Source organism: Amblyomma mixtum, chromosome 9 (genome assembly GCF_055824585.1).
Source record: "Amblyomma mixtum isolate Tamu chromosome 9, ASM5582458v1, whole genome shotgun sequence".
In the NCBI taxonomy this organism is placed as follows: Eukaryota; Metazoa; Arthropoda; class Arachnida; order Ixodida; family Ixodidae; genus Amblyomma; species Amblyomma mixtum.
In genome coordinates this window covers 76,510,425-76,530,823 of record NC_143020.1, presented here as the reverse complement: position 1 = coordinate 76,530,823, position 20,399 = coordinate 76,510,425, and the positions used below count along the sequence as shown (strand labels likewise).

The window sequence follows — 20,399 nt, the reverse complement described above, 5'->3', positions numbered from 1 at the left end:
TCATTGAAGTGCGGATAATGTTGCTCAGGGTTAATCGCGATGTTAGCAGCTGACTGGTTAGACAAAAGCCACGAGAGCAGGATGCATGCCATTTAATTTTAATGGAAATATGGTGCGGTGAGATATGCAACCTTCTAGAATCCACCAAAGTGTGGCCGACTGATAAAAATAAATTGCGCACCGATTTCCCAACCATTATAAGCATTGCGCCCTCCAGAATTAAACAAGATTCGGATGTTTTTGCTACCAAAACATAAGCCCAGAAATCTGTTTGCATAAGAATTAAAAAAAAGAAAATATGTGGGTACATTGTTTGCAGGTCCAGGGGAGTACAGCCCCAACAAAGCAGATCATGTGGTCCGTGCTCGGTCCCCTGAACATCGTATAGGGGTGAGGTTAAAAGAAAAGACACCTGACTACTTTGGCTATCCTGGTTAGTACAAAGAGAATTGCATATTACATGAGCGCGAAAGTTTATTGCGTAGTGTGAGGCTCGTTTCCGCATTTCTAGGACCTAGCGAGTACCACTACGACAGGGCTGATCATGTGACTAGAAGTCGCTCTCCACGCTATCGAATTGGGGAGAAGCTTAGAGACAAGACGCCGGAATCTCATGGCTACCCTGGTCAGTTTTAATCCTTTCAATGAACATTAAGTGCCGTTAGTTTCCCTGTGACACGTGTTACTTTTGATAACTAATAGAGAAATTATGACATAGGCCCTGGTGAATACAACGCAGACAGAGCAGACGTAGTAACGAGGAGTCGTTCTCCAAAACACAGAATGGCCGCGAAGCTAAAAGACAAGCCACCGGAATCCCTTGGCTACCCCGGTCTGTCTAATTCCACCTTCTTAAATCCAATCTTATACGCTTCAACACAGCTTTTATCGCACTCTTTCCAACTAATGAAAGCGTAATGGCATCCACAGGTCCAGGCAAATACACTGTCGATAAAGCAGACCATGTGACAAGAAGCCGGTCGCCGCAACACCGATTTGGTATCAAGCTAAAGGAGAAGCTACCGGAGAGTCATCACTACCCTGGTCAGTTACGTAATGTTTTGGTGACACTAGCTCGTTGCGCTATGCTGTGAATATACACTTTCTTTCATGAAGAATAGTACTAAAACTCCAATTGATCTTGTAGGTCCGGGGGAATATGACGTAGAGAAAGCAGACACAGTGACAAGAAGTCGCTCTCCGCTGCACGGAATAGGAGCCAAGCTTAAGGATACGCCGCCTGAGTCGTTCGACTATCCGGGTTGGTCATGATAATACTGCACAATTTGTATGTGCGATTTCTGAGTTCACTGCTCATTGACCATTGATAGTAACTGAAAGTGCAACAATATCACTATAGGTCCAGGAGACTACAACGTGGATAGAGCAGACCATATTACAAAAACTCGTTCACCACAGTATCGCATGGGTGTTAAGCTAAAGGAGAAACTTCCGCAATCTGTTCATTACCCAGGTCAGTTATACTGGCGTTTGAAGAATTGATGTTTTGCTGCCCTAGGAAATGTTTCTGTAATAAGTTGTGACATTAATGCTCTATAATATGTCATGCTCAGGTCCCGCACAATATAGCTTGGAGAGGTCGGACCGCGTGACAAGAAGTACATCCCCACAGCACCGATTCGGAATTAAATTGAAGGATGCGCCACCAGATTCATTGGAATATCCGGGTCCGTAGGATTCATGTCCGCATGCCATTGAAATCATTTTTGCATGTTATACTCACTGCATCATTACTGTTCTTTCGCGCTGAAAGTACCATGACATGCCTAGGTCCTGGGCAATACAATGTGGGAAGAGCAGAACATGTGACGAGAAATCGCTCACCTCAGCATGGATTTGGTGCTAAGCTAAAACAGAGACCTCCGGATGCAGTGGACTATCCAGGTTTGTCAAATACATGCCCGTTACACTCCGTAGCACACTGTGCTTCATTAACTCAGTCTGCTAACGTTCGGCTTTGCTCACAATTAAACAATTATCTTAGGTCCGGGAGAATACAATGTCGACAAGGCGGATCACGTCACTAGAAGTCGCTCACCACAGCACTGCATTGGCGTCAAGCTAAAAGACAGGCCACCGGAATCTGTGGACTACCCTGGTTTGCCATATTCACTTTACTAGGATTCAAGCATTTTCTTGTCTATTCCTGTAGCATTATTCTTGTTCTTGGGTCCTGTTAATGCGACGGTGTTCTTAGGTCCAGGCGAATATAACGTGCAGAGAGCAGACCGTGTGACACGGAGTCAATCTCCGCAGCATCGAATGGGCATGAAGCTGAAAGACCGAGCACCAGAGTCGCTAGACTTCCCGGGTCTGTTCACTGCTGTTTTCTTCATTCTGAATTCTGTTGAATCTGATAGCACCTGAATAATAAGAACGCGGTAACGGTAACACTAAAATCGCATATTCAGGTCCAGGAAAATACTACGTAGAGAGGGCAGAACCCATAACCACATCTCGCTCACCGCAGCACCGGATTGGCGCCAAGCTGAAAGACAGGGCGCCTGATTCCCTTTATTTTCCGGGTTAGTGACTGTTAATTTCTTGAGATTTGGTTTATATTGCCCTCAATTTCTGGCTGATTTGTTCTCCTTTCTCAATGGCACCCTCAACCCAATGTTAAGGACCTGGGGAATACAACGTTGACAAAGCCGACCATGTGGTTCACAGTCGTTCACCGCAATATCACATGGCAAAGAAGCTCAAAGAGAAACCGCCGGAGGGATTCGACTATCCCGGTTAGTAACAAGCAGCTGCCGTGACTCACTACTACAAGAAAACAATTATTACTCGTTTTAGGACCAGGGGAGTACCAGATAGAGAAGGCCGATACTGTGATTCGAGACAGGTCACCTGAGCACATGATGGCAGCGAAGCTAAAGCAGAGGCCGCCAGATTCACTGGACTTCCCGGGTTAGTAACACTTAATATTTACCACATATTTCCCTGAATTTATCCCAAAGTTCTTCTTTATTACTGTCACAATTTCAAATGTCGGAAATAACTTTGTAAAAATGTACAGGACCAGGAGAGTACAATGTGGAAAGAGCCGACAGAGTGGTGCGCAGTCAATCCCCGCAGTATCAGATGGGGAAGAGGCTCCGGGATAAGCCACCAGATTCATTGCATTATCCTGGTTAGTAGTGGCCAGCGGTCCTTCCGAGAACCTAAAACGTAGCTCGTCATATGTTTCAGGACCGGGAGAGTACCTGATCGAAAAGTCGGACTCCGTTACTCGTGGCAGGTCACCTCAGCACGTCATGGGCATGAAGTTGAAAGATAGAAAATCTGACTCTATGGACTATCCTGGTTAGTTGATGTCGCCAGCTTTTTATGAGTTTTGATTAGATGGCCTGTCTCGGCCAGCTCACTTTAGTGAAATTGCACTTCCTATACATCTTTGCTGTCTGCTAGGTCCCGGTGAATACAACGTCGGAAAATCAGACCACGTGGTGCGCAGTCACTCCCCTGAGCACCGAATCGGTGTCAAGCTCAAAGATAGGCCGCCGGACTCGTTCGATTTTCCTGGTCAGTGAGTGTTGTAGAAAACTGGTACAGTTTTGCCGCGGTTACGGTTGCATCACTTCCACGCGTTTCTGCTTGCTGGCGCTTACGAGGAGAAAAATAATAACCCTTTAGGACCTGGGAAATACAATCTCGAGAGAGCGGACCAAGTTGTGAGAAGTCGGTCACCGCAGCATCACATGGGCAGAAAACTCCGAGATAAGCCACCGGACTCCCTCCAGTATCCTGGTTAGTGCGTGCAGTGGTAGTACTGACTGCGTCAGGGAAACAAACGGGGTTACGTTTCAGGTCCAGGAGAGTACAAGACCGAAAAAGCCGATCTGTTTACTCGCTACCGGTCGCCTCAGCACGTCATGGGCGTCAGGTTAATAGAAAGAGCACCGGAATCTCTGGAATATCCCGGTTAGTTCGTGCTGCCGCGCTTTTCGTGTAATCGCATTTTACAGTGTTGCTACGCTGCTTTTAGGCCCTGGAGAATACGACGTTGAAAAGGCAGACCGAGTGGTCCGAAGTCATTCTCCTCAGCACACGATCGGCATCAAACTGAAAGACAAGCCGCCAGAGTCGCGGGAATTTCCTGGTTAGTAAGCGATACGAATGTTTCAGATATAATTTTTTTGGTCCGGAAACTCTGTCGCGGTAAACTGTAGCAAGAAAGGCGCAAGTCTAGCTATCACATCAGGAAACATGGTTCACAAATAAATATTCAATTCGACGAAACAGTGGCACAAAGGAAAAAAGTTGAAAATTTGGAAAACCAATGATATTTCGTGTGCTGACGCAGATAACTGTGTCCTAAAAAGGCTTCCAGCAGCCGGTTTCCACAATGTTGAAATCTACCACGTATCTTTTCCACTTTCCATGCACCAACCATGGAAATCAGCAGCGTTTCGGACTGAGTCAAAATAAAGTGCGCAACAAAAAAAAAAGCTCAGCTCAAGATTGAATTGAACAGCGCCAACTTTGCCACGTAGGAGGAAAAAAAATAGCGCGAACAGGACGAGTGTTTACTTGAAACCTGTGCAATTCAATATGAAATACCAACCCATAGTTGTTACCTAAGAGTTCATGATCGATTAAGAGAGCATTGACAAATACACGAATCCATTCATTTAAACAGTGTTTTTAATTCCTGTGGCAGCTCCTTGTGATTACGACGTGTCTAAGGGAGACAAGGCGGTTCACTCCTCGACACCTCGCTACACGATAGGTTATAAACCGCCTGAAAGGGAACCCAATTCAGCGAGCTTCCCGGGTTAGTCTTTCTGCACTTTTTTAGCTGCATACGTGCATATGCAGCGCAACATACGCCTGATGACATTTCTCTCTTAATCCCTGTGTAGCTCCAGGAGACTACAGCATTTCACGGAGCGAAGCTGTGCTTTTTCCGGGGTCTCCGAGATTTAGCTTAGGGATGAAACTGAAGGACAAGCTTCCAGATAACATTGACTACCCTGGTTTGTCTACTTTATGTCAATTTCTTTGAGTGCCTCCAAAGTGCGCAAATAGTGCTCATGCGGCTATTTAAGACGAACTATCGAAATATCAGCAAGAAAACCTAATTACTCCACCTTGGGGGATTCCCCTAAACATTTGGCCAACATTGTTCCCACATCGAGCTATTGATCAATTCGCTCTCGCCCTACCATAAGTTTGCCGTCCCGATTAGCTCAGTTGGTAGAGCGACTGCCCCGATGTAGCGGTGGTCCCGGGTTCGAACCCCGGACCAGGACGAATTTTTCTTTAACTACGAAGTTTCTGAGAAAGCTGTATAGCTTTCCTTTGTAGCCATATGGCTGCGCTTGGGTGGATGCCAATGAGTAATTACTCCCTTATTAAAAACCTAGTATCTTCGATATGGCGGAAATAGACAATTGAGTACATGCTCGGGTTAAATAGGTCCTTTAAACAGTTCCGCTAAGAACGTACTCGTGTATACTGGATCATCTTTTTCTGCTTCCATGTTTCGATTAAATATAAGTACCGAAGTTGAAAAGGCGCCACTTGTATGGCAGTATTCCCGTCACCGCGCAGGTGCAGGATACCAACAGTTGAGTAGGTGAGAGAAGCTACAGATCTGTCTACTATATGCTGTCGGTCAATTATAAGCGAACTTCAGGCCTATCCAACATTCACTTGGACGATGGAAGAGCTGCTCCACCCGTAAGGAAAGAAAGAAATAAATCTTCCACCCATCATAGAGCAACAGCACAGATGACAAAAGGACCGTGCAAAACAGTCCGCACGGAGTGAAAAAAAATTAACTGCCTTGCTTGCATTTTCTCTTTATAGAGTCAAATCGCGACAGAAGTTTTTACAGAATTCTTTCCCCTTCCTTTTTGTTATGTCGACCACTCTTCAAGCACCATTTCAATCAGCACTTCCTTTGCCATTTGGGCCTCGTGGCTTGCCGTAATTATAGTCTGTAATTCATAATTGAAATAGGAGTAAGAAATACAGACCTTTTCTTCGCGTCTCCCCCTCCTCTTTTTGTCCAGCCCCAGCGGACTACAGTCCAGATAGAGGTGTAAGATATGTGAAAGTGCGATCACCTAAATTCACGTTTGGCTTCAAGCTAAGACCTTCCAAGCCATACAGCTACGATTACCCAGGTCAGTGCGAGGAACGCTTTGTACCACGTACCTTTCTCCCCTCCATTTAGTCGTTCCCCTAAAGCTAAATGATCACTGTTTCCATCTAGCTCCTTGCAGTTACGACGTTTCCCGAACTGCTAAGTCTGTATACAGCTCCTTGCCCCAATTCACCTTCGGAGCAAGGCTCCCTCAAGGTCCACCCGAAAGCCATTCTTTCCCAGGTATGGCACAAACATGAGTACTAAGCCTAGCAACAACACTTGAGGAGGCAAAGCAGCTCTGTTAAGAATACATGCAAGCAGAATACATGCAAACAATACACACAGACTCATAAGCCTGTTCAACAATATGCTTAAAGCCATTTTCTATTCAGCATAGATGCAACACTTTCCTGGCAGAAGCTGTCCGTTGCAAGCCATTCTTAACCGCACTTAAATTATGTCCTTTTTTTTAAAACTTTCATTTTATTACCTTAGCATCAGTATCTTTAGCAAAAAAAAAGCGTGCCTCTGCAGACTGCCCTCTTTTGTAAAGAAATAACAGGATTCACAATTGTGTTCTGTGTCCTTTTAGCGCCCGGAGATTATGACCCTGATAGAGCGAGAGAAGTAGTTTTTCCAAAATCACCTCGCTTCAGCATTCGGTCGAGGCTCAAGGAGCGATTGCCGGACAATGCTTCATTTCCCGGTTAGTACAGCGGAGTAGAGCCTGTAGCTCTGGTTTGCCTTCATTTTACGATAATTTCCCAGCGCCAGGGACATATGACCCCGACAAAGGAAATCCAGCTCTTTTCGGATTGCCACCGAGAAGATCGAAGTCACAAGACCTCCAGGATAAGCGTGGTAAAGTAGTAATAAAGTGCTCGTAAAGGCACACATATAGCTCAAATGAGTGGATTGAAATTAATGTGTCATCTGAACAGAGCTTATCAATTATTTTATAGAATGCAGTACACCATTAGCTAACACAACCCATTCATCTCTTGCCATTAGAATCTATGGCATCATCTTTGAAGGAAACATCTAGGAGAAGCGCATCATTCAGAATTATCCGAAGGACAGCCGATGCTCTCGATGGTGAGTGCTTGTTTTTTTTTTTGCAAGAAAATCGAAATCTGACTAAGGACACTCGTGTATGTTATAAGTGATGTGTTTTCGAGGGTTAAAAGGTGTCGTAGGTGTATATAAATTAGTTTTATACTTTGGGGTACAAGAAGACACGTAAGAACCTCCACGTCAGCTTTACACTTATCTCGGTGCCCGCGTAGATAAACAGCTAAGAATGGCGTTGAGAGATTTGGTACAGTACGGTATGCCTTTTTCGCAACAGAAAAGGATGCAAAAGCCTCGGAAGAAATGGTGAAGAGGAGTCGTTCACTTAGCGCTGGTCGAAAGAAGCCGGTTGAAATTAGAGCGTCAGAAGGTATCTACTTCGCACCTTCATTAGCAGAATCTTTGTTTTAACTCATCTAATTTCTTAATTAATTCTCCTTATTCTTCTTCTTAGCAAAGCGCACATCACGACTGGAAGAAACACAGAGGAGTAGATCGTTTCGGTTAGTCCGACAAGAAGAACTTCGCATGGAGGGTGGGTGTCCGAGTATCTTCCAATGCACGTAGTTTGTTCGTTTATAAACACTTCTCTTAATCTCTATCCTCTTTTCTGTCTGTATTCCTGCCCTTTTCCTTCTCTTCGCCTCTCACAAGTGCTTACCAATGGTCACTCAGCAGACTCGTGCTGAATGGTTATGATGCGGTCAGCACGCTTTTTCCTTTCTCGCCCCACAGTCTAACAATGCCTTGGCCAGTGAGTTGATTAGACTAACATTTATATCGCAGAGCCGCATGCTGCGAAATTGCAAGACAGAGCAAAGGAAAGGCGAGGTTTCAAGGTTGTTCGGAAAGAAGAAGGCACAAGGGAAGCTAGGATAGGCTCCACTTCAGTGTATGGGAAAAATGAAACCGGTCTTTTCCGTTCACAAGGGCGACCAGAAGTGGAAATCGTGGTTTCGGAAGCAACGACACAGCGAAGCACGCCGGATACTATAGCGAAACAAAAAGCCGGCTCCAAAGGTTAGCTGTATTTCTAGAGCATTGTCCGTTTCATACTTACGAAGGCCTTTCGCAGTGACCGAAATTGGTGCACGGCCTCCGATTCCGCCTGCGAAGAGAAGTACTTTCCTTCGCACTCTGAGAAGAAAGCTGGACGGAACTGAAGGTACACTATTCTCGCTTGCAGGTTCACATTCAGATTTGTTCGTGCCGCGTCTGATATGATAGTAACACTTTTTCCTTTCAAGAACTGTCTAAGGCCTCTAAGGGAACGAAAGAGCTCACAATGCCGAAGAGTTCAATTCGTGTTGAGAGAACGAGAGCCGATGAGGGTCGAGGTAGGAGCCGTGGTTATCCTTCTGTCCCCTCGTTTGTCTCTCTGTTGAAATTAACGACGCGTTGTTTTTTTTTATTCAAGAACGGGCAAGTGCTGCGGGTTTTTCAGGAACGATACCTCGAAGAAGTCGATCGCTTCGGGTCATTCGAAAAGAGGTTGAGGAAGTACCAGGTACCTGCAGATATCACTGCCTTTGTTTTGATCGCTAACCAATATGCCCAAAAATCTTCGATTATGCTTACAAAGACAGTTCTATGCTTCTTCTCACGTCAACGCAGATAAGCGAGCCAAATCTACTGACGCACTGACAACGCGAAGTCGATCGCTACGCGCAGTCAGAGCTACGAAAGACGAGATTGAAGGTATTGCACTTGCAAAATATTGGCAGCTGTTTTTTTGCTGTTAACAGGGAATGAAAACTAACCTTTCTCTGCATTCTCCAGCTCAAGACTTCGAGAAAAAGGGTAGCCCTTCGGAGCGAAGATTAGGGCGGAGTCGATCTCTTCGAATAGCCCAAAATGCAATCGACGATGTTGAGGGTACGTTTACAGGGAACTCAGTGCTTACTATATGGATACATAAGTGTATCGGCAGTAGCACCTCTGCCTACTGAATAGCTATTTCATGCATTTTTTTTACCCACAGAGAAAGAGAACGTGTCCAAGTCTGACACACATATAACCGCTTTCTCTGCAAGTCAGAAGGAGAGATACTCGACCCAGCACTTGAAAGCCCTCGGTAGTAGCATAAAATTCACTCTTTTTATTATTGCTTTTTACCTCGTGTGATGCTATGAGACCAGCCCTGATGTCTGTGTTTTAAACGTTTTGATTTAGAACCGGCCGTGTTTACTACGAGCGACGAGAGTGGCATGTTCGAAGATGACGAAACGATAGACACCGTGTCAGCCCGGGACAGGACTTTTATACGAACGCCTACGGGTCAGTGTTCTCGAAAGCATTTTCTACTCATTGAGAATAACGTTATTCGTTGCATTTCACGCTCCTAATATGCACGAACTTTGATGGCCGAAACATGGTGGCAAAGAAAAACAGGAACGCATTTTATGGCTTTCCAAAACACCTGGAGAACGCGGTGAAATTTATATCATTGTTGAGCGCAAAACGGATACAGCGAATTTGCTTTCCTATTCGCATTGTGTTGCGACCGGGGCAGTAAGGACCGGGAATCTTTCGTGAAATGCTGGTCGAAAAATAAATAAGTTGGAAATGTTTGTTCCTCCAACATCCAAGAGAGTTCGTCATATTTTAGTGTTTCGTACTATTATCCGACCAGGTACAGAAATGTGATTAAAATGACACCATATTTTCATAGCGAACACTGTAATAGGTTTTTAATGAAAACAATTTCGTACTACAGTTTCGTCGACAAGACAAGAGTCGCCTGACAGCTTTCGAGATGGAAGGCTTGTCCAAGGAAGCGTGAAAATGGCACCCAGGTTTCCAGAAGGTTTGGACTTCTGGAAGCCTCCTGGAACAGGGTCTCTGTTTGCCAAACTTTATCAGTCCTGGACTCAAGAAACGGCTGTTTCTCCTGGTGTGTAAGACTTTCGTGCATTAATATTTGATTGCTTAAGATTACTTTTCAATGTGCGCTGTATCAAATTTCTCCTTCAGCGAAACTTCTGTTTTTGCTAACTGAAAGTTTTCCACAAGTTTTAACATGCGCCTTGCACGACTATACATAGTTCTTATGAGCTTTTTTTTATTTTCCTCAGCAGTATACAAAGCACGAAGTGAACGCAGTTCTCAAATCATTAATCATCGAAGGGAAATTTTTCGGTTCACCCCACAGCGAGTGCCATGCAGGTCCACCTGAGACAGAGTAATTTCTAAGGCTACCTTTCTAAGGCTGACTGTATAACCTATCAAATAGCTGGCGGTTGCTATCAGGTATTTTTATTTCTTAACTAAGTTAGACATATATATTAGTAGCGTTAGTTCTTTTCGAGGCTGCCTGCTCAAGTCTCATATTACTCGAAGTATTCCTTTCCCTACAGCTGAAGCAGAAGACAACAGCCGAATAATGTTCCGTTCAGCTGCGAGCCTCTTCTTCAGGAAAGGTTTTGCAGCGGTCATGCGGAGTGAAACTCCAGGTACGGCAATTTATTTTTTTTTTCGTTCAAACGCTGAAGCCCAGTGTAATGTTTACTTCAGGCAGTCATTCCATGCATGTAGTGTCCAGTCACTGTTTCCACAATGTTGGCGCAATTATTGCGGTTCCCACGCATCCACTAAAACCTGTTCTATCTGAGTAGAAGAAGGAATGCATTTATCTTTCCACGATATGCATTCTTAACACCAACAAATGTTCAGACGCGGGTAGTGACGAAAACACTGCCTGCATAAAATGGTATTTTTGTTCAGCTTGAATTCGTTTGCGAATTGGTTTGAAAACAAAAATACTGCGCTGCAAAGAGAAGAAAATTGCTTCTGCCGTGTTTAGAAGATATGCCAATGTCGTGAACGCATTACAGTTTTGGCTTTCGCTGGAGAGGTATTTAGAAACGATGGCATAAAAGAAAACGTAAAAAATCATTTATATTTGAGGCCCTGTGGCTTCTGGTCTTTTTGAAAAAACGCCATACACGCGCAGCAATACGGCTAAAAAGAAAATTTTAGTCCACAGAAAAAAAATATACTGGTCCGGGGCTCGAACCCGGGACCACTACCACACCAGAGCAGTCACTCTAGCATATTAGCTAACCGGGACGGCTAACGTATGGTAAGGCGAGATCGAAATAATCAATCACACGAAGTGGGAATGGTGTCGGTTCAACTTCGGGTTATTTATCAATTCGCTCTTGCCATAACATATCCTCGCTGTCCCGGCTAGCTCTGGCGGTACAACGGCAGCTCCGGTGAAGCCGTTGTCCCGAGTTTGAACCCCGGTCCGGCACGAACTTTCTTTGACTGCGATGTTTCTGTGGAAGCCGTATAGCTTTGCTTTGTATCAGTATGGCTGCATTTGGGTGGATGCCAATGAGTTATTAATCCCTTATTGTTGTCGGTGCGAGAGCTTTACGGGTGTTCTATGACGTTTATTTCACTACAACAGGACCGGGTTACTATAACCCCAGCATTGGTGAACAGCTGCGCTTCCCACGCATGCCAAGCTTTACAATACGAAGAAAGATCAAGTGCCCGAAAAAAGAGCCGACGCCTGGTCAGTGCCTGCGGCATTTCTTTTTTGAATCACCCGTCTGTCGGTGCAATTTTCCTTTATTTTCCCCCTGTCAGTCCTTCATCTTGTATATGCCCATGCATTGTGCCCACTTCCAGTAAAATTCTCACGTCTTTCTTCTTTGCCTCTTTCTTGCGCACACGTTCATCCTCAGCACCCTTCTTTGTACTGTCACGAATATAATAAAAGTCTTCACTGGAACCACCTTTCTCTTCCATCACTGGTTTGGAATTCTTTTCTGTGAGTTGTCTCTAGTTGTTCTCTTTGAAAGATTTTTACACTTTTTACGCATTTAGTGCAGATGTGTGATATTACTGCTAGTTATTCCCAGACTGATGTATTGTGGGAGTCTTTGAAACGCTAAATTGAAACGATAAGTGCATTTTATTGTTTGTTGTACGGCAGTCGTGCTCCTTTACCGGATGTTTATGCGTTCGACGCAGCTCCGTGGGACTACAGCCCCGAGAGGGCGGACCCTCTCGTGTGGCCCATGTCTCCGTCATATACCTTCGGACACAAGGGCGACTGTTGCCATTGCGGAACCGGATGTCCTGGTTTGTACTCTTGGAAGCGGTTGTGACGCACAAACCACTTGCAAAGAGTTGCACTGGTTCTGCACTGTGGCACTTGGCAGCACCCTGTATGGCGCTCTTCTGCACTGGTGGCACATACGAACACTTTTTGACCGCACCGACTCACTCTTACGACCTTCTATTTTGCTCGTCGAAGATGACTTTTCTGTCGGCATACAATGCACTTGATTTCGGCTCTTGCACGTGCTCATGGTACTCTGGCTCGAACTTTCGTGCCACGACGACGCTCATAGATCTCTTTCTAAGGAACGCGACTTCCATCCTGATTGTCACTTCGTTGTACACCTTTCATATAGCGGGCACCTGGTGGCAAAATTGCTGGTTTTTTCTCGTATGTGAAGATTTTTGATGAGCGCAAGTCAAAATGAGGTTTGCGCGAGTTAAACTGATATTACAAACATATCCATGCAATTCCAAGTTAAAACGCAGTGATGTGACCAGCAACAGGCATGCAAGCACTCCTGTGTGTATCGAAGGGTGTGTGTGAAATATATTCCGAATGCAAAACCTTTTACGGACGTCGCATTTCTTTGCATTCATTATGCATGCTCGCCTGATTACAAACTGCATCGAAGTAGTGCGATTATGAGTAAGAAAAAAAATGTCGCACAAAATATGATTATAGCTATATTTACATCTTTCACGAAACGAACGAAGGTTAAATCCTGCTGTTTCCTGAATAATAAAATAATATCAGACGACCATCTTTTCGGCGCAGTCACGATGCCTTTTGCGCCGCACAGAAATGAAAGATTGGTGTATGCTTGCTGAAGAAAGAAACACTGGCGTGAATCCTCGAGCTAACTGGTAAATTGTGAAAATGTGGAAATTGTAACGCATTGGTATTAACACGGATATGGCCTTGCGTTTCGACAGCTCCAGGTGCCTACGACCCAGAGAGAGCTGATCAGTGTGTCAGGTCTCTGGAGCCTAGTTACACCTTCGGAGTGAAACTCAAGGAACGAAAACGGGATGATTTTCCCGGTAGGTTAATCCGCCTTTTGCCGGCTCCTCCCCACACCTAACCTTCTCAAAATGGGAATGTTGCAAAGTGCCCCGTCTCCTCATCACTGAGTCCTGAAGTGTTTTATTTTTGTTTATTTCTTCTCGTACTACTCAGCCCTCGCTAGTAATTAGTGCCAAGTCATAGGCTTTGTATAGCCACTTCAACGTCGTGCAGCGTCAGAGCTATCACAGATCCAGTGCTACTGCAAACCTTCTTATGCTTGCGGAGTGAATAAGACATGAATGAGGGAAGAAGGAAGGAAAAAAGACGGAAAGAAATACAAAAAACTAAAATAAAAAGAAGGAAACAAAAAAGAGGTTAAAAGTAAGTGAAAGGAAAAGGAAACAAAGAAACGAAGGAAGAAAGAAATAACCCCTTTTCTTGAGGAAGCAATATTATTATATTATGACACCAGAATTAACCCCATACGTGTTTCATTTAATGATAGATTGATTGCATTATCTAGTGTTCCTTTTCGTGTTTTATAGCGTTACTGCACAAAGAGAGTGGACGTGAGTGGATGCTTACGATATTGTTTAAAGCTGATGTCCAATAGTAGACACTTCAAAATTTCGCAACATTTCTATTTTAGAATGTTGGCTTAGGGTGTAACGGCATACTTGTGCATCGTCCGGTGGCTTAACCAACGAGCCATACAAATCTAACATCTTAGTTTGCTGTTCCAGTGATTCCTTTGGTGGCGTCTGCTGCATATTTGGCCAACCTTCACTTGTTTTCCTATACTGTCGGCTTTGGGCCTCCAACATTTCCCTCCTTAAGTTGCATGCAACTAAAGTGTCTTAACTGTTCGTTATCCGAACGCGCGTCGCCAACCGAATTAGGAGGTGGCGTGTCTCTTTACAAACCTCGTCCTACTAACAGCGACCTTTCGCACTCACTGGTGTGTCGTTGCTTGAGTAGTCAATGAATGAATGCAGCCGGAACTCATGGTCGACAAGAAACTCTATGACGGGGCGCACTTTTGCATGGCTTTTCTTCTTTCCTTCAGCACCCGGCACCTACTGTCCTGAGAAATCCGACACGGTTCTAGCCACGACACCAGCTTACACCTTTGGTCTCAAGCCTAAGGACCTTAGGCCTGATGATATTCCTGGTAATGAGAATGCTTTTTCAGTAGCACTAGAGCCTTCAGCTGTGTCTGAATGGAAGCTTTTGTACTGAAGCCTCGTTCGACGATTTACGAATGTATGCTAATGACGAAGGGATGATGTATGTGCAAGGATAAATCGCTCTGTAATATTTGTCTTACCTATAAAGGAACCGCCAATTATTTTGGAAGTAGAAGAATACGGATTTATATTTTTACCAAACCTCATCCAGCCAAATATCACCTAAAGTACCTTTTGTCAAAAAAATGTGCATTGAATACGCAGAACAGTGACGCATTGCATAAGTACCCGCAAAGCTTGCTGTTTAAATATCACCAGACTAGTCATATAACTTTCTGTCAAAAATCAAGTTTGAAACTATGAACTCTTTGGGCTTGTTGTGAAGGTAAATTACGTATGATATAAATGAGCAGCTCCTACGTTACCTTGGCGCTCTATAAAACTGCAGTAGCCTCTTTTTATCTTTTATTTATATCTCAAGTCGAGTACAAATATAATTTGAAAAATCTGCTGGGACCAATGGCCAAAGCAAGTACTGGCCCATTGTACACAGTCGTTATTTGAGCGACAAAAAAAAGAATAAGAATTCTTTCAGAAAACTGTGCACACGCTTAGAAGGCCCTCATTTAGTGCGCGTAACAACTGCGTGTAGTCTGAAGTCAGGTCATGAAGCACGAATTGATCTTTACAACCAAACTGTTCTACTTCTTCGCACCGCCGCAGCACCCGGTGCCTACTGCCCCGAGAAAGCAGACACCGTGCTTGCAGTCACACCGGCCTACACCTTCGGCCAGAAGCCCAAGGACGCAAAGCCTGATGACATTCCCGGTAACTTGCTAGAGCTGTGAAAGGCGAACGTGTTAAACATCCACTCTGGCTAGAAAAAGCTTGAATGGATCTGCCTTATTAAACTGCGGTGATAACTAACTTTCATTATCTCATGCTTATGCTGACAAAATGGAGATATCGGTTATGGAAAACACAGTATGCATTGCAAGAGAGCGTCCTTTACCTTGTTCTGATCATAAGACTATTTGTGACCATCGGTTCACCAAAGTTTTCTTTCCTCGTTCAAGAAGCTTCGGATTCGGCATTTCAATAACTGAATTTCCCTCTGAGCGCTCTGTGACATTACTAAAACCCCATTGTTGCGATATTTCAGAGGTTCATTTTCGGGCAGTGATATCAATTTTGTGAAGCGTAGAGCATTTGTTGGAAATTCCAGCTGAAGGAGAGTATAAAAAATAAGAAAAATTTAGAACAAAGAGCTGCAACACTCGAAAAAGAAAAAAAAACACATTCGTTTCTTGTAGTCACTGCGAAGGCAGGGTATTGCAGGGTATTAGTAAGTTCAACGTAGCTCTGGGAAAAGGTTCTTTGGCGCACTATTTCTTTCTTCTGCGCACATCAACACCTTGCTACACTTTTGAAGATTCTATTAAGAGTTGGTGCAAATTTCGATTAGCCCGTGCTCGTAACATAACCGCTCAGAAGACGTCGCAAACGGTTGTGAAAGGACAAACAAAGGGCACTAGAAGTAATATTAATAAATGATCTTACTTGATACCTGCCATTTATCAGACAAACGAAAAGTGTGCTAAGTTTCGGAGCATATAGTTACACGCGCAAAGACACTTTTAAGTCCTAAGAAATTCTGCCCGCTCTATGTTTTTACATACTCTCGAAAACAAAGAAACTTGATTGAGAAAAATGAGAGTGTAATTCTTAAAGAATTATTCATAAGAAGGTCGGCTCACTAAACAAAGAAGTCGAGCATTAGCTGCGAAAGCAGTATAGTATTCGAAAAATGTTTCGTAATAAACTACCTGCTATATACCAGCTTTTGTGCGACTTTGTGCGATCTCTCTAATATCTCTGTAGTTTGGTTTTAGCTGAAAATAATCATAGCCAATCCGCAATACATTATTGATAGTTCAGAATAATGACCTAAGGAGAGAGTTGGTTCATCATCAAATGAACGGCGGTGCAACGACGACAGCACAACAGAATGTCAGCACATGCGCACCCAAGAGAAGGACACCACATTCGCAACACATGTGTTATCGTTCTCTTGTGCTGTCGTCGTTGCACCGTCATTCATCTCTTGTTGATAGTTGAGCTCTATGTGGTTAGGTTTTCTTTTTCCCTGCCCTTCAGTTTGTAATTTGAGTCATGACAAACCATCTAACCAGAAATTTATGAGAAATAATAATTATCAGAAAAGCAAGAAAAGCACATAATTGTACTAACTCAGAAAAAAAATCTCCGGCCACAGCCACCATTTTTCTTTCAGCCAAGACCGACCACCTCATACCTCTCTTTTCCTTTCCCTGCACCTTTTTTCTTTCACTCTTAACCTCACAAATTAACACTACTGATTTTCATCACCTAGGACCAGGCTCCTATCGCCCTGAGCGGTCCTACTCTCTCTTGGTACGCAAGCCTTCTTACACGTTCGGCACGAAACCGAAGGATACCAGGCCTGACGACGTACCTGGTAAATCACAACACATATCATCCTTGCTGCTTTCCTGTGCACAGCCTATACCTTTCCATTCTTAGCGGGATGTTATTGAACGCCAAATTGAAGTCAGGCTTGGGCATCGCCCTTCCATAATCAAAGAAAAAAAAATCTGGTAGTAATGGCGAGTTGTCGGCGCTTTCGCGCCATGCTCATGAACTCGAGCTCTAGCACCGAAACATCAAACGCTGCTTTTTCACCGGACAGATACATAGAGACTTGTGTTTCAGTGCACGATAGAAAATCTCACGTGTACTCACCTGCGCCGCTCGCACGTAAGTGCTCGTGCAACGCGGGGGCTACTATTTTGCTCGTTAATGGCAGCCATCGATATTCGGTCTAGTTACGTCTTGCCAAAGGTTTTCAGATAGCTCTCTGGTCAACATATTTGCTTCTGGCATACGTTATAGCGCCTTTCGTAATTCGCTTATTTCATAGAACACCTGGCTTTACTTTATGCTATGAAACAATGTAGTGTGAACACAATCGTAGTAAGCTGCCTTGGCAGCCAAATGTTTCCATATGGCCGCTTTGAGTTTCTAGCTATGAGCTGTTTTTTGCTCGTCATCTGAGTGACATGAGTACTACGAGTACACTTTAACAAGGATCGTCAATGACTTCAAGGAGCATCTAACTGCGTTCAGTGCATCTATCCTAAATTGTTATGAAGCAGAGACACCTTGTACTAAGGTTCGGTATATTAAGAGGATGCAATGTAACTATCTCCTGAACTAACTCGAAAAGCGCCTATACCGACAAGAAACGAGGCACCAGACCTCAGTGCAAATAAAAATGCCGGTACCAATAATTTTGAAGCAAAAAAACGTCTCTTGTGGTGCTTGAACAGGCACATATTAACGTCAACTATGACACACTAAGGCGGTCACTTTTTGCTGGCGCTCTCTTTCAAAGCTGACTCAAAGTAATTTGGAAGAGCTTTTAATCGCAATATTAATGTTTACGACTTATAAATAATGTTTTTATTAGCAGAGAAATTTATTGTTCTGGCAAGCGTGGACTTACTTCGATTTCTTTTTCTTTTTTCAGCGCCCGGCAAGTACAATGTTCCGGAACCGGACACCTACAAGAGCAAGTCGCCCGCCTACACACTTAGCTACCGCACTAACATCCCCTCGGACCAGACCAAGAAGCCCGGGCCTGGCGCACATTCACCAGAAAGGGTAACTGTAACACAGAATAGCTGTCGGTGTACTTGCACAAAGAAATGGAAGGGGTTAGGAGACCCAGTTAATCAGATATGTAAATGTTTAATGAAGACCAGCGGTGTGATTCCTCGGCGTCTCCTTATATAGGTTTATTTATTTATAATAACTTGAAAACTTGCCTAATTTCAAACCACACTGACGCTGAATGGAGAGCAGCGGAGTTGTATCTTGGCTTTTCTTCCAAGTATTAATTATTTACGATATCTTGAAAACGAACATAATTTCAATTCATCCTATCATTTCAATCTGCTAGTCTAACTCCAGCAACAGACCCAGAATCCCTCATTCGGAATAGGAAACAGTCAGGCTAGAGTTAAAATGCTGGGCTTAGGTAGGCAGCGCTCGACGTTTATATTGCTGGAAGAGATCTATGAATGCCGGTTATTGCTTGATCAAAAACACCATATTCACATCAGCTGCAGCCCGGGGATGCATGTGAGAGCAGCCTTGAATACTTACGTGTGAAAAGAGGTCTTCCATAAGCCTGCTTGCTTTACATGCGTCCGCACTGATGTTGGTGATTCATCTCAATTTACACCTTATTTCTAAGTACTGAGAACGAGAGCCCCGTTGCACATTTTTTTTTCGCGCTCGCTGTATTTGTAAACCTACCCTCAACAAGATCTTTGTCACGAACTAGATAATACAAAAAACAGTACGTCATGAAGGCAGCGCACTAAACGCTCAAGTAGTACTTTGCTTAGGGCTAGTTTTTTCGTAGCTAAAGTTTATTCTGAGGGCGGCGTATGTCCAGTTCTTTTTTTATGGCCCTTCCTTGTCCTGTCTCTTTAGCGCCGTCCTCCGAATCGACTAAACGCCGCTGTGAATGGCGGTTGGAGCGAACAAGAGGCGTTATACTGCACTTGACGCAAATACTATCAAACCAATCATTTCTTGTACGTTCTTGATGCTCTTGTACATAACATGGGTTACTTTGGTGTATATCATATAACTGTGACAGTCAAAAACAGCGATATTGAAATGGTCTGAAGCCTCCATCGTTTTTTTTAAGTTCATACTCCTGATCAGAGTCCTCGTTATATCTAGCAAATATTTTCGGTAACTTATAACACGGCAGCTTGAACAAGTGCTCACAGATAGACTTTGCCGGTTGGACTGTTGCGTATTGTGCTATGAGTTTAGAGTAGAATTTTATATTTTGAGATTGATCTCACAATGCATTATTCGTCTTTTTGCTTCAGTTTATCTTATTTATCGTGTGTCGTCGCTGTTTTAATTGTGGTCCACGGCTTCTTTAAAGCCCTTCTGTGCTTCTTACCTGACAGCACTGACTGACAGCAAAGTTATGCCACCATCAGCTTTTTCCGTCTTCGCTTTGAATTAGCATGCTCCTCCTAATACATAACATTCGCCGCATTACTTTCAATAAATTAGGTGCCTTACAAGAGCCCACAAGCGCGGCAATTTAGGCAGATATTCAGCGCAAACGGTCAGCCGGTATTCAATTGCGAACGAAGGACTTCATTAGAAACACTCCCAGCTGTCTACACAGGTGTAACTTGCATCAGGCGTATTTGCACCTCTCTATTTGCAGGTTTGGATGAACAAGAGCAGCTCTCCCCGGTTCACCTTTGGCATCCGGCACAGTCCTGTGGCGGAGACGAAGAAGTAGGACATTGCGCCATCTAGTGGCGACTACCGAAAGCGACAGCAGCCCGCGATGGTACGACTTCATCATGCTTCGGTTTTGTCCATTCAGGCGTTGAACGACAATAACGTGCATGTTTTGTGGGCATACAGACAAGGACAGCGCAAAGAAAGAATTACTGGGAGCCACTCACGTCAACATGTACAGTCCGGGACAAAAGTCTTCGGACCACGTGTTCCTCACACGAAGCTTATAGCTATACTATCAGACAGCGGCTGGAGGCCGCACTTGTGGAGATGAAAGAACAAAAATTTAACTTTTACCTCCACAAGTGTGGTCTCCAGCCGCCGACTAGTAGCAGAGCTATCGGCTTCGTTAGAGGAACACGTGGTCCGGAGACATTTGTCCCTGACTGTACAGCCAGTACCCACTGGACCAAATTTTTGTTTTATTCGAGAATGATGTGTCGCCAGTCGATGCTCTACCGCGCTTTCTCAAACCGGAAGCCTCGTGAATGATCTCTGAAATTTAGCAACAGAACGCTGTGTTCGGTTTTCAAATCGAAGGCCTACAGACGAAGTA

General features: G+C 44.1%; 1 protein-coding gene across 5 annotated transcripts in view; it reads left to right on the top strand.

Moving 5' to 3' along the window:
• Positions 1 to 20,399, top strand: part of LOC149329782 (uncharacterized) — a 54,788-nt gene that overhangs the window by 33,437 nt on the left and 952 nt on the right. The window contains exons 13-58 of one of the 5 annotated variants that reach the window (XM_089560464.1): positions 320 to 433; positions 512 to 625; positions 719 to 832; positions 931 to 1,044; positions 1,148 to 1,261; positions 1,361 to 1,474; positions 1,575 to 1,688; positions 1,792 to 1,905; positions 2,006 to 2,119; positions 2,219 to 2,332; positions 2,433 to 2,546; positions 2,646 to 2,759; positions 2,821 to 2,934; positions 3,044 to 3,157; positions 3,217 to 3,330; positions 3,436 to 3,549; positions 3,661 to 3,774; positions 3,835 to 3,948; positions 4,013 to 4,126; positions 4,688 to 4,801; positions 4,890 to 5,003; positions 6,045 to 6,158; positions 6,248 to 6,361; positions 6,714 to 6,827; positions 6,890 to 6,982; positions 7,133 to 7,216; positions 7,470 to 7,562; positions 7,647 to 7,727; positions 7,979 to 8,212; positions 8,268 to 8,357; positions 8,440 to 8,529; positions 8,610 to 8,699; positions 8,807 to 8,890; positions 8,972 to 9,067; positions 9,174 to 9,266; positions 9,365 to 9,469; positions 9,909 to 10,085; positions 10,549 to 10,644; positions 11,607 to 11,714; positions 12,176 to 12,286; positions 13,202 to 13,309; positions 14,341 to 14,445; positions 15,185 to 15,289; positions 16,854 to 16,958; positions 18,030 to 18,163; positions 19,764 to 19,892. In XM_089560464.1, the coding sequence (XP_089416590.1) occupies positions 320 to 433; positions 512 to 625; positions 719 to 832; positions 931 to 1,044; positions 1,148 to 1,261; positions 1,361 to 1,474; positions 1,575 to 1,688; positions 1,792 to 1,905; positions 2,006 to 2,119; positions 2,219 to 2,332; positions 2,433 to 2,546; positions 2,646 to 2,759; positions 2,821 to 2,934; positions 3,044 to 3,157; positions 3,217 to 3,330; positions 3,436 to 3,549; positions 3,661 to 3,774; positions 3,835 to 3,948; positions 4,013 to 4,126; positions 4,688 to 4,801; positions 4,890 to 5,003; positions 6,045 to 6,158; positions 6,248 to 6,361; positions 6,714 to 6,827; positions 6,890 to 6,982; positions 7,133 to 7,216; positions 7,470 to 7,562; positions 7,647 to 7,727; positions 7,979 to 8,212; positions 8,268 to 8,357; positions 8,440 to 8,529; positions 8,610 to 8,699; positions 8,807 to 8,890; positions 8,972 to 9,067; positions 9,174 to 9,266; positions 9,365 to 9,469; positions 9,909 to 10,085; positions 10,549 to 10,644; positions 11,607 to 11,714; positions 12,176 to 12,286; positions 13,202 to 13,309; positions 14,341 to 14,445; positions 15,185 to 15,289; positions 16,854 to 16,958; positions 18,030 to 18,163; positions 19,764 to 19,841 (5,096 nt within the window). In that variant the 3' untranslated portion in view covers positions 19,842 to 19,892. The remainder of the gene's footprint in view (positions 1 to 319; positions 434 to 511; positions 626 to 718; positions 833 to 930; positions 1,045 to 1,147; positions 1,262 to 1,360; positions 1,475 to 1,574; positions 1,689 to 1,791; positions 1,906 to 2,005; positions 2,120 to 2,218; positions 2,333 to 2,432; positions 2,547 to 2,645; positions 2,760 to 2,820; positions 2,935 to 3,043; positions 3,158 to 3,216; positions 3,331 to 3,435; positions 3,550 to 3,660; positions 3,775 to 3,834; positions 3,949 to 4,012; positions 4,127 to 4,687; positions 4,802 to 4,889; positions 5,004 to 6,044; positions 6,159 to 6,247; positions 6,362 to 6,713; positions 6,828 to 6,889; positions 6,983 to 7,132; positions 7,217 to 7,469; positions 7,563 to 7,646; positions 7,728 to 7,978; positions 8,213 to 8,267; positions 8,358 to 8,439; positions 8,530 to 8,609; positions 8,700 to 8,806; positions 8,891 to 8,971; positions 9,068 to 9,173; positions 9,267 to 9,364; positions 9,470 to 9,908; positions 10,086 to 10,548; positions 10,645 to 11,606; positions 11,715 to 12,175; positions 12,287 to 13,201; positions 13,310 to 14,340; positions 14,446 to 15,184; positions 15,290 to 16,853; positions 16,959 to 18,029; positions 18,164 to 19,763; positions 19,893 to 20,399) is intronic. The other 4 variants (XM_089560465.1, XM_089560466.1, XM_089560468.1 and 1 more) reach the window with 4 other exon arrangements.